Here is a 13,220-nt window from a genome sequence, read left to right as displayed (position 1 = left end):
TATTTATGTAATCTTATGGTATATAGTATAATATATATATATATATATATATATTTTATTATTAAATGATATTTTTTACTCATATGGTTTTAAAATCATGTGTATCTTCTTATAATATTAAATAAAAGTTCATATTAATAAAATTTTATGATCATTTGTAACTTATTATGACTAAAAAATAATCTGTTGATCACAAAATTTTCAGAGTGGAGATCTTCAAATTTCTAATAATTTATAGACGTTTTGAAAAATTCAAAATATAACATATAAGAAAAAATATAAATGTTTTTATTATATATTTAATGTGATTTTTAAATATCTTTTAATAATATAAAATTAAAAAAAAACTAAGATACAAAAATTGTTATGAAATATTTATTATTCATAATAATTAATTTTCACATATACGTTAATCATATTAGGTAATTTCGTAGCTTTTATTTAAGAAAAGTGCAAAACATTTTTTGGTACGTCATTTATCAATTCGATAGTTAGTTTAATAAAAAATGTAATATAAGTTAAGATGAACCAACCTATTTTTCTAAGAATAGTATATTTTGTATAGTTATTTATTAAATAAGAATTTATAATCATACGGTTCTATGATCATTCATATCGTTTTATAACAAAATATTTAAATCATCGATAACAAAATTTTCAATCTGAAATCTTTAATAAGTTTATAATTTATAAATGTTCTTGAAAATTCATTGAAAGTTTTAATATTAAAATATTTATGTAATCTTATGGTATATAGTGTTTAATCTATATATATATATATATATATTTATTTTATTATTAAATGATATCTTTTACTCATATGGTTTTAAAATCATGTGTATCTTCTTATAATAAAAATGTTAAACCATTGATCATTAATTTTTAACATAATAATTTTAATAGTTTTAGTCATTTATTGTCGTTTTTAAAAATTCAAAATATAACATATACGAAAAAATCTAAATTTTATTTTTATAGCTAATTTGATTGTTTAATTTATTTTAATAATATAAAATTAAACAAAAAATGATGGAGGAGATATAAATTGTTATCAAATCTTTATTATTAAAATCATTAATTGTCATATATATATTAGTCATTTATGGTAATTCAGTAGGTTTTATTTAAGGAAAGAAAATATCATATCATATCATTATATCATATAGTTTGACCAACTTATGTATCTAACAACATATAAAAATCGAATGTGGACCTACTTATTTTTCAATTGAATGTAATTGACTATCTAATTGAATGCCACCTATGCATTGGGGCCTTTTTTAATTAATACAAAATTGAGGTTACATCTTTTCAAATGTTCCGCAATTAATATATAGGGGATTGGATTTATAGGATTCTATTGTATATTTATGGTTCAACCAGTTAATATGTGTTGTTTCAACGTTTTCGTGCCCAGCTTCAAATTTCCTTGAAAATATGACTCTTTTAGAAACCTAAACCTTTAGGGGATACAAAAGTAAATTCTAAAATATCTCATAACAATTTGAGTATGAAGGATAATGGTGTTTTTAGATATAAAATAATCATAGGAAAATTAAACGGGTAAAAAAAATTAATGTCATGTACATTAACATTATCAGTTTTGCCGTCGCCTTTGGCACCATATTTTCGGACATCAAAGATTTTCCACGTGCCCGATCGACTTGCAACCGCGACGACCAAGAGAAACATACACAAATTCTTAAACACATAACTAATGCAAGCCATGTTTGATTTTTGGAGGATATCAGAATTCTTATATGAGTATTATTTTGTCTTGTCTTGGTCAGGTTTAGATCTTGAATCTCCCATCCAAGGGACAGTTTAGGATCTCACGAAAATAATCCAATTTTGGCACTGGCTTCATTCGAGCTAGATTGCTAGAAATATGTAGAAAACAATTGTGACTAGTTGACCAAAAAAAAAACAATTGTGACTCAGTAGAGTCTATACAAAGCTCTTTTCATTTAATACAAAATTTAATTAGCAATAAATAGACACTTTAAACTAGATACGGTGTCTTTAAAATATATATTTAATGCCATGTTTTTATAAAATTCTTTAATTATAGATTTGTATCCAAACATAAATAACTATAATTTCAGTTCGCACAATATTTTTGTTTTCAATTGGTACTATATCGATGTCTACATAATGCAAAAGCATTTGTAAAACATAGAAATAATGAAAAATAAAAATTTGTTGATCGACTTTCAGGATCTCATCACAATAAAGAAGAGCATCAAACCTTATCAGTTATATTGAAGTTTTGCTACATTATAATTTCACAGCCACTTTGTTCCCAAATGTCTTGTTCCGAATGCATGTGCCCTCTGATAAATCATGATCGGGCTTGTTGGTTAAACACTAATTTGACAGTTTAGCAATTAAAAGACATAGGTTGCGAATTAGCTTTTTTCTAAATTTTTGTAATTCAAAAATCAGTATGATAAATTATTATTAATTTTTTTTGAAAAGTTTAAATCAAACATCAAATTATTATATATGATATTTTTTCTTAGATTAAATACACTTATGATTATGTTGAAATTTAAAAAAACACTCACATATTAGATATATTTTAGAAATTATTTTATACAAATGTTTTTGTTTGATTAATATTTAATTATAATTTACTTTATATCTAATTTTTTAATTTTATAATAGAAAATATTATTTCCATATAACAACACAATATATATAAGAATTATCTTATTTTTGAAATATGTTTTATCAGTTATCTAATATAACATATAAATCTAATATTATATATATAAAAAAAATTGGTTATATATAAAAATAATTAAAAGGTATCACTGAGTTTGGAGAAAAATAACTTTGTAAATAGTGGTATAGAATTTTAACTTTTATAATAGAAAATTTTATTAAAAAATAACAACATATTCATATATAGAAGAATTATCTTATTTTGAAAAATCTAAAATTATTAATACAAATTCATTTTTGATTATATGATCAATTATATATACAAATCTATTAAATATATTATCGGTTTTAATCTTAACCACTTTAATTTTTAATATAAAAGTTATAAAAATCACTTTGCAAATAATAGTATAGATTTGCCCGCATATAAAATAAGAAGATACAAGTGTTCTAGGTTGGTTTCACGTGATGTGATGTGATTCCATATTCCATCAAATAAGGCGTGCTTAGTTTGACCCAGTAAACTAAATAATATGATTCTTTCTCGATCATTAGTTCCTGATAACAATAACAAAAGTTCATTTATTATTTGGTCCACCGAGCAATATGATTCTTTCCAGATCAATAGTTTCTTGATAATAATACCAAAGTCCATTTATTATTTGGTCAGTCAAGGCTGCTTGAATTCTTGACGGTCAAACCTGTTTCACTCATACAAGAACAACGTCAAAGACCGCAGTATATAAAAACAACTTAATTGACCATATGTAGTTTTTTTTTGACAAAAACCATATGTAGTTCTTTTTTTCTTCTTTTATTATTGTCAAAAGAACATAAATTTTGTTTTTTCTAATCTTATAAAATTCTAAACATCTATCACATATGTTTTTTTGTTTAAATATATATATAGAAAATGTCTATGAAAACTATTGGTGAAAGGTAGCAAAATAAACTTTTCACGAGCACAATCTTAAAATAAAGTAACAGTCTCCAATTTCATTTGACCCGTTGTTTACCAAACTCTAAAGTAAAGGTTTTTTTTAATGCAATGTTAGTTAACCGAGTCTAATCTCCTAAGTAAGTGGAAAATCTGCAACAGTCTTTATATTTAAAAACTCGTTAGTCATGAAAGCCTGTGAACGTAACTCCATACGTAAGCATGTTCCAGAATCAAAATATCATTTCAACTTACATATAATTGCTTTTATATAGTTTAAAATTCCATGCTATAGCAATAAAAAATTGCTATTATCCACATAGTTCGTGAAGGATTCGCCACCAATTGTTTCTGAAGATATAATTAAAATAATATAATCTTTTTTGCTGTGTCTATATATATATATATAAAGTCCCATATATCTGTCTACCCATATAAATAGAACAAACATCTAGAGATTCAAAAGGCAAAGTACTCAGAGAGCTAAACCAAATTCTAGTTTTGTTGTCTACAAGAAAAACCAAGTCATCCAAAAATGTCTAGAGTGAGATCTGAGCCGATGAAGGTTGTCTTCATTAACACACAGTACGTCCAGACAGATGCTCGTAGCTTCAAGACGGTTGTTCAAGAACTCACCGGTAAAAACGCCATCGTCGCTGACGGTCCTTTCGAGTTCTCAGGCCATGATTACGGCAGCAAAGACTCGTCACCACAGTTTTCCGGAGGTGGCGGAAGAGAAGCAGAAGGAGGTGTAGAGACGACGGAGTTCGATAGCTTTTTCAGGGAGATGCCTCCGGTCGGCGAATTGTACAATCTATGGTCAGAAAGTTAAGTTGTGTTCAGAAAGCCCATTGGGCCTGTAACAAAGCCCTAATTTACTAAATTAAGAGGCCCATGTAAAACACCGAATCGATCGATCCTTTTTGTTTAATGTATATAAAGAAATGTTCTGCGTTAATTGTGAAACTCTAATAACACCGAAACTCACGCGCGAAAAAGGCGCGTGAAAGAAGGAAGAGGAAGAGTGAAAACAAAGAGAGATGACGATTCTTTTCTTCACTCTTCCACCGTTTCATCTTTATCATCATCACCATCTATCTATCTCTCTCTTAACTTTTCGTCAAAAGATGATACGAAGTTCTCTTTTAATGTTGTGAATATACACATTATACGTAGAGAAGCACACACACACACTCTACTGTAGCTCTCTCAGAGACCAAAGTTCTGATCAGAGTTATCTATCTCTGCCCTCGAGATTCTCTAGAAGCTTGTTAAGGTTTCTTCTTTTGTTCTTAATTATTCATTATCTTCAAGGTTTAAACTTTGTTTTGTCGTTTCAGTTCTTATGAATTGTCGGAAATTGAAGTTTTAGTTTGTTAGTTTCCGAAAAAGGAAACATTTTTGGATTATTACGAGCTCTAAATTTACTAAGTGTTATTGGTCTACCAAGAGACAGGTTCGATGGGTAATAATCTGGGAAAGAAGAGACAAGTTGTGGACGAAAGATACACAAAGCCACAGCAAGGTTTATTATACATGAACAAAGATGTCGACTTCAAAAAGGTTAAGAAACTCATCTTAGACTCTAAGCTCGCTCCTTGCTATCCTGGTGCTGAAGAAACCACTTGTCACGATCTCGAAGAATGTCCCATTTGCTATCTGGTTTGTATTTATTGGTTTATACAAAAATTGTATTTCCTTTCAAGAAGATGAAACTGAATGTGAATGTATCATGTATGTTCTTGTTGTTGTGTGTGTTTGTAGTACTATCCCAGCCTCAATAGGTCAAGATGTTGTTTGAAAAGCATTTGTACAGGTAAAAAAATAATTCATCAACCATAACTAAATTTAGAATCTTTTGCATTCATGTGTTTGTATCTTTTGGTTTAATCTACAGAGTGTTTTCTGCGGATGAAGAATCCTAGTTCATCTCAACCTACTCAGTATCCTTTTGATTGCTATTTGTTAGGCATCGAGCTTTTGATTGTTATGTTAGGCATACAAATTTTAGTGTCTCTTCTTCTCCTTTGTGTCCTCCTTAACATATACGAGATGTCCGTATTGCAAAACATCAAACTATGCTGTTGAGTACCGTGGAGGGAAGACTAAAGAGGAGAAGAGCATTGAACAGATTGTAAGTCACATAATGATAACAGTAACTTACCTTTATATGAGGGATGAGTATATGCCTGATTATGCCCATTTTGTTTTTACTATGTTGTGAAGGAAGAGCAGCGAGTTATAGAAGCCAAAATAAGGATTAGGCAGAAGGAAGTCGAAGAAGATGAAGAAAGAATGCAGAAACGTCTGGAATCACCTTCTTCTAGGACAAGTGAAGTGACAGCTGATACTGAATATGGTTCTGCTGCAGGTTAGTTCTCTCTGTTCAATATTACTTGCATCCTTTTAAAATTTTGTTTTCTCTTGGTCAGCAATATCAGTGACATAACTTTTTGAGCAGAGGAGGATGAGGAAACTGTTTCATCTCAAGACTCATGTCTTACATCACACCCTCGGGTTAGCAGGTTAGTGTTGAGATAAAACAACCATACTTCTGCATTTTCTTTAGTTCTGTTTTCTCTTGAAGGATTTTGATGCTCGAGGAACAGTTACAATTAGGAAGGACTATATGGTGGTCTTGTTAAGTTGTCTCTTTATCAATTTGTTATTTTACATTTTCATATCATTTCTTCAGGGATGGTGAGTTTGACTATGATCTTGAGGATATAATGGTGATGGAAGCAATATGGCTCTCGGTTCAGGTGATTTATTCAGTTACTATTTTCAAGTTCCGTCATTTTTGTTGAACTAAGATAAGCCTTTAACTCTGTTTGTTTGTTTCTGAGCAGGAACCTGGAAGTCAGATGAATAACTCTCCTGAAGAAGATCATAATGTAGGACCATTGATGCCGTTGTCTTCATCATCTTCCCCATCTGGTGGGCTAGCTTGTGCAATCGCTGTTCTTGCTGAACGCCAGCAAATGGTTGGCGAATCTTCCTCCAATCAAAACGTTAGCATTTCATCACACAACATGGGTCCGGGCATGTGCAACAGCAGTCATTACAATGCCATGGAACAAGATAGTAACCATTACCGTCAAGCAACAGGAATCAGCGATACAATGAGATCTGATTTGACTGACGATAGTGGCAGAGAGGTTTCCAGGGAAGTTACATGGCAATAGTGTTTCCCAAAGGAAAGCTAAAGTTCTTCATAGTCTTTGCTTTATGTATATGTTAGTGTGAGTTTGGTGATCTTGGATTGTAGTTTGCAGGATGTTTGTTGATCATTTCATACATGTACCAATAGGAAAAATATTAAATGGTTTTCAGTTTTTTAATATAAAAGGTTTTGATTATCAATATGAACTAATATTGTTATAGGTTGCGACTTGTGATGGATAGGATAATAGTGGGAGGATGATGCTAAGGGACCGAGTTAAAGCAATGAGTTAGTAGTTGAGCAAAACGAAGAGAATATGCTTTGATCTCTTGCTTTGGTCTCTTTGGTATTACATGCAAAGATGAAATAAAACACCAACCTGTGTTAAATAAAAAGGTCGCTTGATGATGCAAGTTTTGGACTTGATTACTGCTAATGTGTGAGTGCTCTCTCACAAGAAAGCGTCAAATAGTTTAGGTTTTAATTAGTTTAGAGCATCTCCAATGTAAAACACCATTTTTTCCTCCAAAATGGAGTAAAAGTGAAAATGAAGTAAAATTGCTCCAATCATACTCCATTTTCCACTTCATAATGGAGTGATGAACAAACAAAAAATAGATTACTCCATTTATGGAGTAAATTTCATTATGGAGTGAGATATAAAGTTGGGTTGGAGCATTCCTTACTCCATATTCACTTTTACTCCATTTTAGAGAAACAAATGGAGTAGGGATGGAGATGCCCTTATGCAATATCTCACTTTAAAAACCCACCAGCCAGTCAACCACTAAAAAATACGCACAAAACCATTTATGCATTCCAAAATCTAACCCAAAGAATACATATAGTATTACAACATATGTTGGCAAAACCTAAACCAAAGAATATAATGATTCACTATTTTCACTCATCTATCTTGAAAACAATTAACTTTTGTTATATCTTATTTTATATCTCTTAAAACATATGTTAATTACATGATTTCAATTTTTCACTTATCAAAATATTTTTTACAAATTTTCTAAATTATTTCTAAGTAGAACTGGTCCAGACAACTTACGGGGGTTAGAAACGTAAAAAAAATCAGTTTTTTTGTTTTTTTTTTTTTTTTTTTTCGACTAAGTTCCGTTTATATTAAAAGATCAATTTTTTTGTTTGTTCACAAGGGGGTACTTGTAATTTCAATAATCTTTTAAGTTACTTTTGCATTTGATTCGAGTTTGAATTTACTTTTTCATTATAAATCAAGTTGTGAGTCATTTGGCAGTTTTCCCAAGAATTATTGTAAACATTTTTCTACATAAATCCACATTTATATCACCAAAACAAATATGCACGTAAATAAAATCAAATATCTTAGATTCAGTTCTCAAACTTTATCATTACATACTCATTTTCTAATTGAGTAACCATTGTCAGGCTTTGGTATAGGGATATTCACTCGTGTGTTATTGACTTATTCGAACCCAAAACCAACCAAAAAAGAGCCGACTTATATAATGATTATTATAGAAACATGATTATTATATGTCTTACGTGTATATGTGGACGTGATTCAGAGACTGAAAATTACATGTTGGTCCTTATTGGCCCCCAATGGTCCCTCGATTTTAAAACTGAAAAACTTCACTACACCCAATTTCGTCAACAACTTTATTTCAAATCTTCAAAACTCACATCTCTCTCCATTTTTTTTTTAATTTCATCTCTCTCTGCTTCTTGATTTTTGAGAGTGTCTTCAAATAAAGCTGTCTGTTTCGAAATTGTGCATGCGTTACATTACAACTCTCTCTCTCTCCTCATCTTGGGTCTTCTTCTGGTTTTATGTCGTTGTTACTTGTTCCTATTAACTCACAATCAGCCAACGACAATCATCTTTCTTTTTCATATTTAGTTCACACACTCTTTTAACTATTTCCACACATTCTCCAAGTTACCTCCGGAATCTCAAATGCAAATAACTCATCTTTCTTTAAGGTAAGTTTCAAACCTTTTTCCTGTTGGATCCTTGCTTATAAAGTGAAAATGAACATAAAAAGGAAAAATCTTTTCAAATTTCTTGTAGCTTTAGAATCATCTTCATTGAGAATGATTATTACCTTGTCTAAGTTCCTTGAAAAGTTCCGACATGAGTCATGGCTTTAATAGTTGCTGTAATAAATGACATTTCTGGTTTTATATATTCTTTAGATTTTCATAACAACTACATAACCTTCGAGCCTCCACCAACTTTGGCTTCTGTCTTAGTTAAATCCTCTGCAGAAAAGACCCAACATGCCAAGACCAAGGTAAATATTTTGACTACATACGATATTGATCTCTGTATGTATGTGGTGTGTGACTAATAAAGGTTGTTATGGTGTTGTCTTCTTTAGAGTTTCAGAGTTGTCTCAGAGGCAAGCTCCGAAGTTGAGGACATCGTCGTCTACTTCTGACTTGAGTCACCCCAACCGTCTGATCAGTACTGACCGGAGTTCTAAGCTTGGTGTTGACCGTAGATCTCCTAGAAGCGGTGGGGCTCCTCCTGGTCAGAAGAAACTTGGGGGCCGAATATCTGATCTGGAGTCGCAGTTAGGACAAGCACAAGAGGAGCTGAGATTGCTCAAAGAGCAGTTGGCTAATGCTAAAGCTGTCAAGGAACAAGCTCAAGATGAGCTTCATCATAATGTCAAATCTAAGAAACCAAACCCTCAGGCTCTAGTGGAAGGACCTGCTTATGAGGCTGATACAATCGATAGAGACGAGATCCCTGGAGATGCGCAGAAAGAGACTGATGTGTTTGAGGTTCCTGTTGAGAAGATTGCTGTAGTAAAAGATGAAGAAGCTGAGAACTTGGTTGCAAAGGAAGATGAGATAAAGATGTTGAAAGCTAGACTGTACGATATGGAGAAAGAAGATGAATCACTAGGCAAAGAAAACGAGAGCTTGAGGAGTCAGCTGAGCGATTCGGCGACAGAGATGTCTAACGTGAAAGCTAATGAAGACGAGATGGCTTCAAAGGTGAGTCGGATGGGGGAAGACTTAGAAGAAAGCAGAGCAAAGACAGCTCACTTAAAGGAGAAGCTCGAGTCCGTAGAAGAAGCGAAAGAGGCTTTAGAGGCTGAGATGAAGAAGCTTAGAGTTCAAACCAAGCAGTGGAGGAAGGCGGCGGATGCTGCAGCTGCCGTTCTTTCTAGAGAGTTTGAGAGGGATCGATCTCGGTCAGCAGAGAAGTGTTTTGCAGGTGGGTTGTTTGACCCGAATGCAGAGGTTGGGTTCCTGGAACCGCCGGGGGTGGCTGATGATTCTGATGATGGATTGGGAAGTGGGAAGAGGAAGAGTTCTGGGATGAAGATGTTTGGTGAGTTGTGGAAGAAGAGAGGACAGAAGTAAGTTGCAGTTACCATTTCTGTTTTTTTTCTTCTTCTTCTAATTGGGATGCATTTTGCTGTATTTATGTGAAGACTTTTGTAAGTTGGTCAGCTTCATCATCAGAAGCTAACTATCAATCCAAATCATTACCAGATTCTCTGCTATTGTCTGTAAAATAATTTTATGAACACTCAAGAAATATGCATCGTATGATCGCACCATCAACTCAGTTATAATATAGCACATGGATGGATTCAATTCTAAAACAGTGATATAGAACTTTGAGAGTGCGAAACCTGTTGGCAACCGAAAATAAAAATCAATCCTCGTCTTCATCACTGCCATAGTTCTGGAATAAAGAAGCTAATCCGGCGTTAGCCACAACGTCAGTCTTCTTCTCCTCGGGTTTTGCAGGAGCAGGAGTCGTCGAAGAAGCTGGCTGAGATTGCTTCTTGATGACTTTTATGTGAACGGCTTTGAAGGGTTGCTTGCTGGTAGCTCGTTTCTTGGGCTCCTTCGGGTTATCTGATTGAAATGGGGGTAAACGTTAAGAAGATTAAACTGAAAAAGGAAATTAAAAACTTGAAAAGAAAAACTGATAACTAACCTGCAGATGAACTAGTCAGAATATCTGTGGGGTTGCTTGGACTTTCTTCTGATGCCTTTCTCTTCTGTATCAAAATAAAAAGAATTAACAGTTAGTCCTGTTTCCAATAAAGGAGACACAAGATGAGCCATGTCTGCAAACGTTTAGAGAAATAAATTTAGATGAAGGAATAACCTTTGAAAGATCTGAAGATGATCCTTCTTTCTTCTCCTTCTGAAGGCTGGGATAATCATCATCATCATCATCATCCTCATCGTCTTCATCTGCAATTCTCCTAACAACTTCTTTCTGTTTCTGCATTTAGATGAAACAAGAGATATTTTAAAAGTTAAGCAAAACTAAATGTCATGTGAAGAACAACATTTACAAAAGAAGGATATGAACACTTACACCAAATATCGACTTTATAACTGCTTCATCTTCTTCTTCTATACGTTTGACCTTCTCAGCGCCTGTTCTTTGCAAGGCCTCCAGCATCGCATCCACGCTCACAGTAGCATGTCTAGACTGCAAAAAAAAAACCGAATAAAAGGAAAAAAATCAGTACAGACAGACTGATTCAAGCATGTAACTGAAGCAAAATATAAGCAAATCTCAGAGTCGACCACTGAGATCAAGAGAGAGAGAGAGAGAAAGGAAGAAGGCATCAGTCACATACCTTCATTGATTTCATCTCATCAAGAGCGGCTATAATATCCATCTCTCTTTTAGAATCCAAAGTCCTATTCTCCAAAGACTTCATAGCGTCCCCCATCTCCTCGGCATCTCTTTTCTGTTGTTCCTTATCAACCGCCTGTACACAAGAAAATACATAAGTAATTTAGTAAACTACAAACTTGTAGTTCAACAACAACCCACAAAGAGCTAAACATTGTCTGAAGTCCTTACCTCGTCTTCAGCACGCCAGGGTTCATAGTTACGACTTGCCCCAGATTCCACAATGTAATCAGAGTTCTGTGGATCCGTCTTCATTGTCAGCTCTGCAGAGCACTTGGTGCACTTGAAGTAAAACCTAAAGATTTGAATCCCTAGATACGTCTGAAACAAAACCAAAAAACTATCTGGTTAGAAAAACAGCACATCAAACAACACAAAGTTTAACTACTGAAGTCGTTATGTTCAAAGTCATCTCCTTGAGACCAAATCATCTAAACCCTAAAACCCCAAATCTGAAATTTTTTTCGGGGCAAGTTTCAATTCAAGAACTGAGGACAATAATTACCCTAATTAATTTCACTGGAATCCTATTAAAATCAAATAACACTCTTATTAAGCTTCCGAATCAAAACGATAAGCGCTACATATAATACGATCCGAAGAAAGCGAAAGAGAAATAGATTCAATTACCTCGCCAACGACGTCTTCTTTACGCGAATTGAACTTGGTTCCCATGTAGATATAGTTTCCGCAGGTGTTGCATCGGACGCTCATGGGAAGCATCATCCGCACCTTGATCTGCTGGTTCTTCGGTCGCCTGAGCCTGGGAAGCTTCGACGGATCGAAGTCCGGCGGGTAATACTTATTAAGCACCTTTCGTTCTCCCATGTCGTCTCTTTCCTCTTCCTCCTCAAGCTCCTTCCTCTAAACAAGATCGCAGGTAAAGAAAGGAAAATTGTGATTTTAAAGCTTTTGGTTCTTTCTCGGCTTCCTTCGTATTATTTATATCTCTCTTGGAGCACCGGCACTATATATCGGGTCATGGGCTTGAGTTATTGGGTTATACTTAATGTTGGGCTAAGGTAAAAAGGTCAAGCCCAATAACAAGATCATAATGATCTTGAGCTAAGCCTTATACTACAGTCACAAGAGAAGCTAACTATAATTTCAAGATAAATCAGATATTATTGTAACCTTAATACAAGAATATTGAAATTACGTAAGAAACCATGAGATTTTATACAATTTGAAAATCTCTCTACTTTCAAACTTTGCTTCCTCCACCGACCGAATGATCCGACAAGGAAAAGATTCACTTGCGGCTGAGCTTCCATTAACTAATTCGGAAACAAGGTCGTGCCAACGAGTAACTAAAGAGAGTTGAGATTGATAAATATAAAGTTCTAGTCTTTAGTTTGATTATGGAATAGTTATGGACTGGTTATGTAAATAACGATAAAATTGTGGTTAAACTCGTGCAAGATTCACTGAAAGAGGGTGACAGTACAACCCTAGAACTGCGGGTCCCACCTAAGTTTTTATTGAAAGTCGTCTTATAGAATATCCAACGGCCAGGATTCGAGATGTGAAACTCATATCGCCTTTTGAGATGAATGGTACAAAACGTGGGACCCGTTTCACTGACAAGTTTAGAACAAATAGCTTGACGCCACGTGACGAATGTCTATTACGAGATGATGCCACGTTCGTGGATGAGCTTGACTAATTTAGCTATTTCAAGAAATCTGCAATAAACATTATTCGTTTGTGTAAGAAAATTGTTGATTATTCATTATTTTATTTTGTTGATAGTACAATTCAAAGTAAAAAACTAAAAA

General features: G+C 33.4%; 4 protein-coding genes across 5 annotated transcripts; 3 read left to right on the top strand and 1 right to left on the bottom strand.

Moving 5' to 3' along the window:
- The first annotated feature begins 3,813 nt into the window (after positions 1 to 3,813).
- LOC106346716 (VQ motif-containing protein 1) lies at positions 3,814 to 4,562 on the top strand. The gene has a single exon (XM_013786133.3). It carries the CDS (start codon positions 4,140 to 4,142, stop codon positions 4,434 to 4,436), a length of 297 nt encoding a protein of 98 aa, XP_013641587.1. The 5' UTR covers positions 3,814 to 4,139; the 3' UTR covers positions 4,437 to 4,562.
- Positions 4,563 to 4,578: 16 nt separating this feature from the next.
- LOC106346715 (E3 ubiquitin-protein ligase DA2L) lies at positions 4,579 to 6,969 on the top strand. 2 transcript variants are annotated; one of them, XM_013786128.3, is made up of 9 exons: positions 4,579 to 4,880; positions 5,061 to 5,266; positions 5,369 to 5,420; positions 5,502 to 5,547; positions 5,657 to 5,738; positions 5,831 to 5,975; positions 6,066 to 6,129; positions 6,300 to 6,366; positions 6,454 to 6,969. In XM_013786128.3, exons 2-9 carry the CDS (start codon positions 5,066 to 5,068, stop codon positions 6,787 to 6,789), a joined length of 993 nt encoding a protein of 330 aa, XP_013641582.1. In that variant the 5' UTR covers positions 4,579 to 4,880; positions 5,061 to 5,065; the 3' UTR covers positions 6,790 to 6,969. The 2 variants fall into 2 exon arrangements, with proteins under 2 accessions (XP_013641582.1, XP_048638344.1); XM_048782387.1 differs by having other exon boundaries at positions 4,586 to 4,880; positions 5,055 to 5,266.
- A 1,446-nt stretch (positions 6,970 to 8,415) lies between these two features.
- On the top strand, positions 8,416 to 10,426 carry LOC106346717 (interactor of constitutive active ROPs 1-like). Its single transcript, XM_013786134.3, has 3 exons — positions 8,416 to 8,744; positions 8,958 to 9,055; positions 9,143 to 10,426. Exons 2-3 carry the CDS (start codon positions 9,042 to 9,044, stop codon positions 10,137 to 10,139), a joined length of 1,011 nt encoding a protein of 336 aa, XP_013641588.1. The 5' UTR covers positions 8,416 to 8,744; positions 8,958 to 9,041; the 3' UTR covers positions 10,140 to 10,426.
- Positions 10,283 to 12,371, bottom strand: LOC106346718 (splicing factor YJU2-like). The gene is made up of 7 exons (XM_013786135.3): positions 12,073 to 12,371; positions 11,614 to 11,763; positions 11,384 to 11,518; positions 11,116 to 11,232; positions 10,900 to 11,019; positions 10,726 to 10,789; positions 10,283 to 10,643 (listed from the first exon to the last, which is right to left on the bottom strand). Exons 1-7 carry the CDS (start codon positions 12,268 to 12,270, stop codon positions 10,438 to 10,440), a joined length of 990 nt encoding a protein of 329 aa, XP_013641589.1. The 5' UTR covers positions 12,271 to 12,371; the 3' UTR covers positions 10,283 to 10,437.
- Positions 12,372 to 13,220: the final 849 nt, after the last annotated feature.

Source organism: Brassica napus, chromosome A6, assembly GCF_020379485.1.
Source record: "Brassica napus cultivar Da-Ae chromosome A6, Da-Ae, whole genome shotgun sequence".
Taxonomy (NCBI): Eukaryota; Viridiplantae; Streptophyta; class Magnoliopsida; order Brassicales; family Brassicaceae; genus Brassica; species Brassica napus.
The sequence above is the reverse complement of the archived record's forward strand: the minus strand, read 5'-3'. Positions and strand labels throughout refer to the sequence as shown.

What these genes read in the sequence shown, in the direction of transcription:
- LOC106346716 (XM_013786133.3), top strand. Translation starts at nt 4,140, where the DNA reads ATGTCTAGAGTGAGATCTGAGCCGATGAAGGTTGTCTTCATTAACACA.
- LOC106346715 (XM_013786128.3), top strand. Translation starts at nt 5,066, where the DNA reads ATGGGTAATAATCTGGGAAAGAAGAGACAAGTTGTGGACGAAAGATAC. An exon ending in TTTGAAAAGCATTTGTACAG is followed by an intron (nt 5,421 to 5,501) that starts GTAAAAAAATAA and finishes TTTAATCTACAG; the next exon opens with AGTGTTTTCTGCGGATGAAG. An exon ending in AGTTCATCTCAACCTACTCA is followed by an intron (nt 5,548 to 5,656) that starts GTATCCTTTTGA and finishes AACATATACGAG; the next exon opens with ATGTCCGTATTGCAAAACAT.
- LOC106346718 (XM_013786135.3), bottom strand. Translation starts at nt 12,270, where the DNA reads ATGGGAGAACGAAAGGTGCTTAATAAGTATTACCCGCCGGACTTCGAT. An exon ending in ATGAGATGAAATCAATGAAG is followed by an intron (nt 11,233 to 11,383) that starts GTATGTGACTGA and finishes TTTTTTTTGCAG; the next exon opens with TCTAGACATGCTACTGTGAG. An exon ending in TCTGACTAGTTCATCTGCAG is followed by an intron (nt 10,644 to 10,725) that starts GTTAGTTATCAG and finishes CATTTCAATCAG; the next exon opens with ATAACCCGAAGGAGCCCAAG.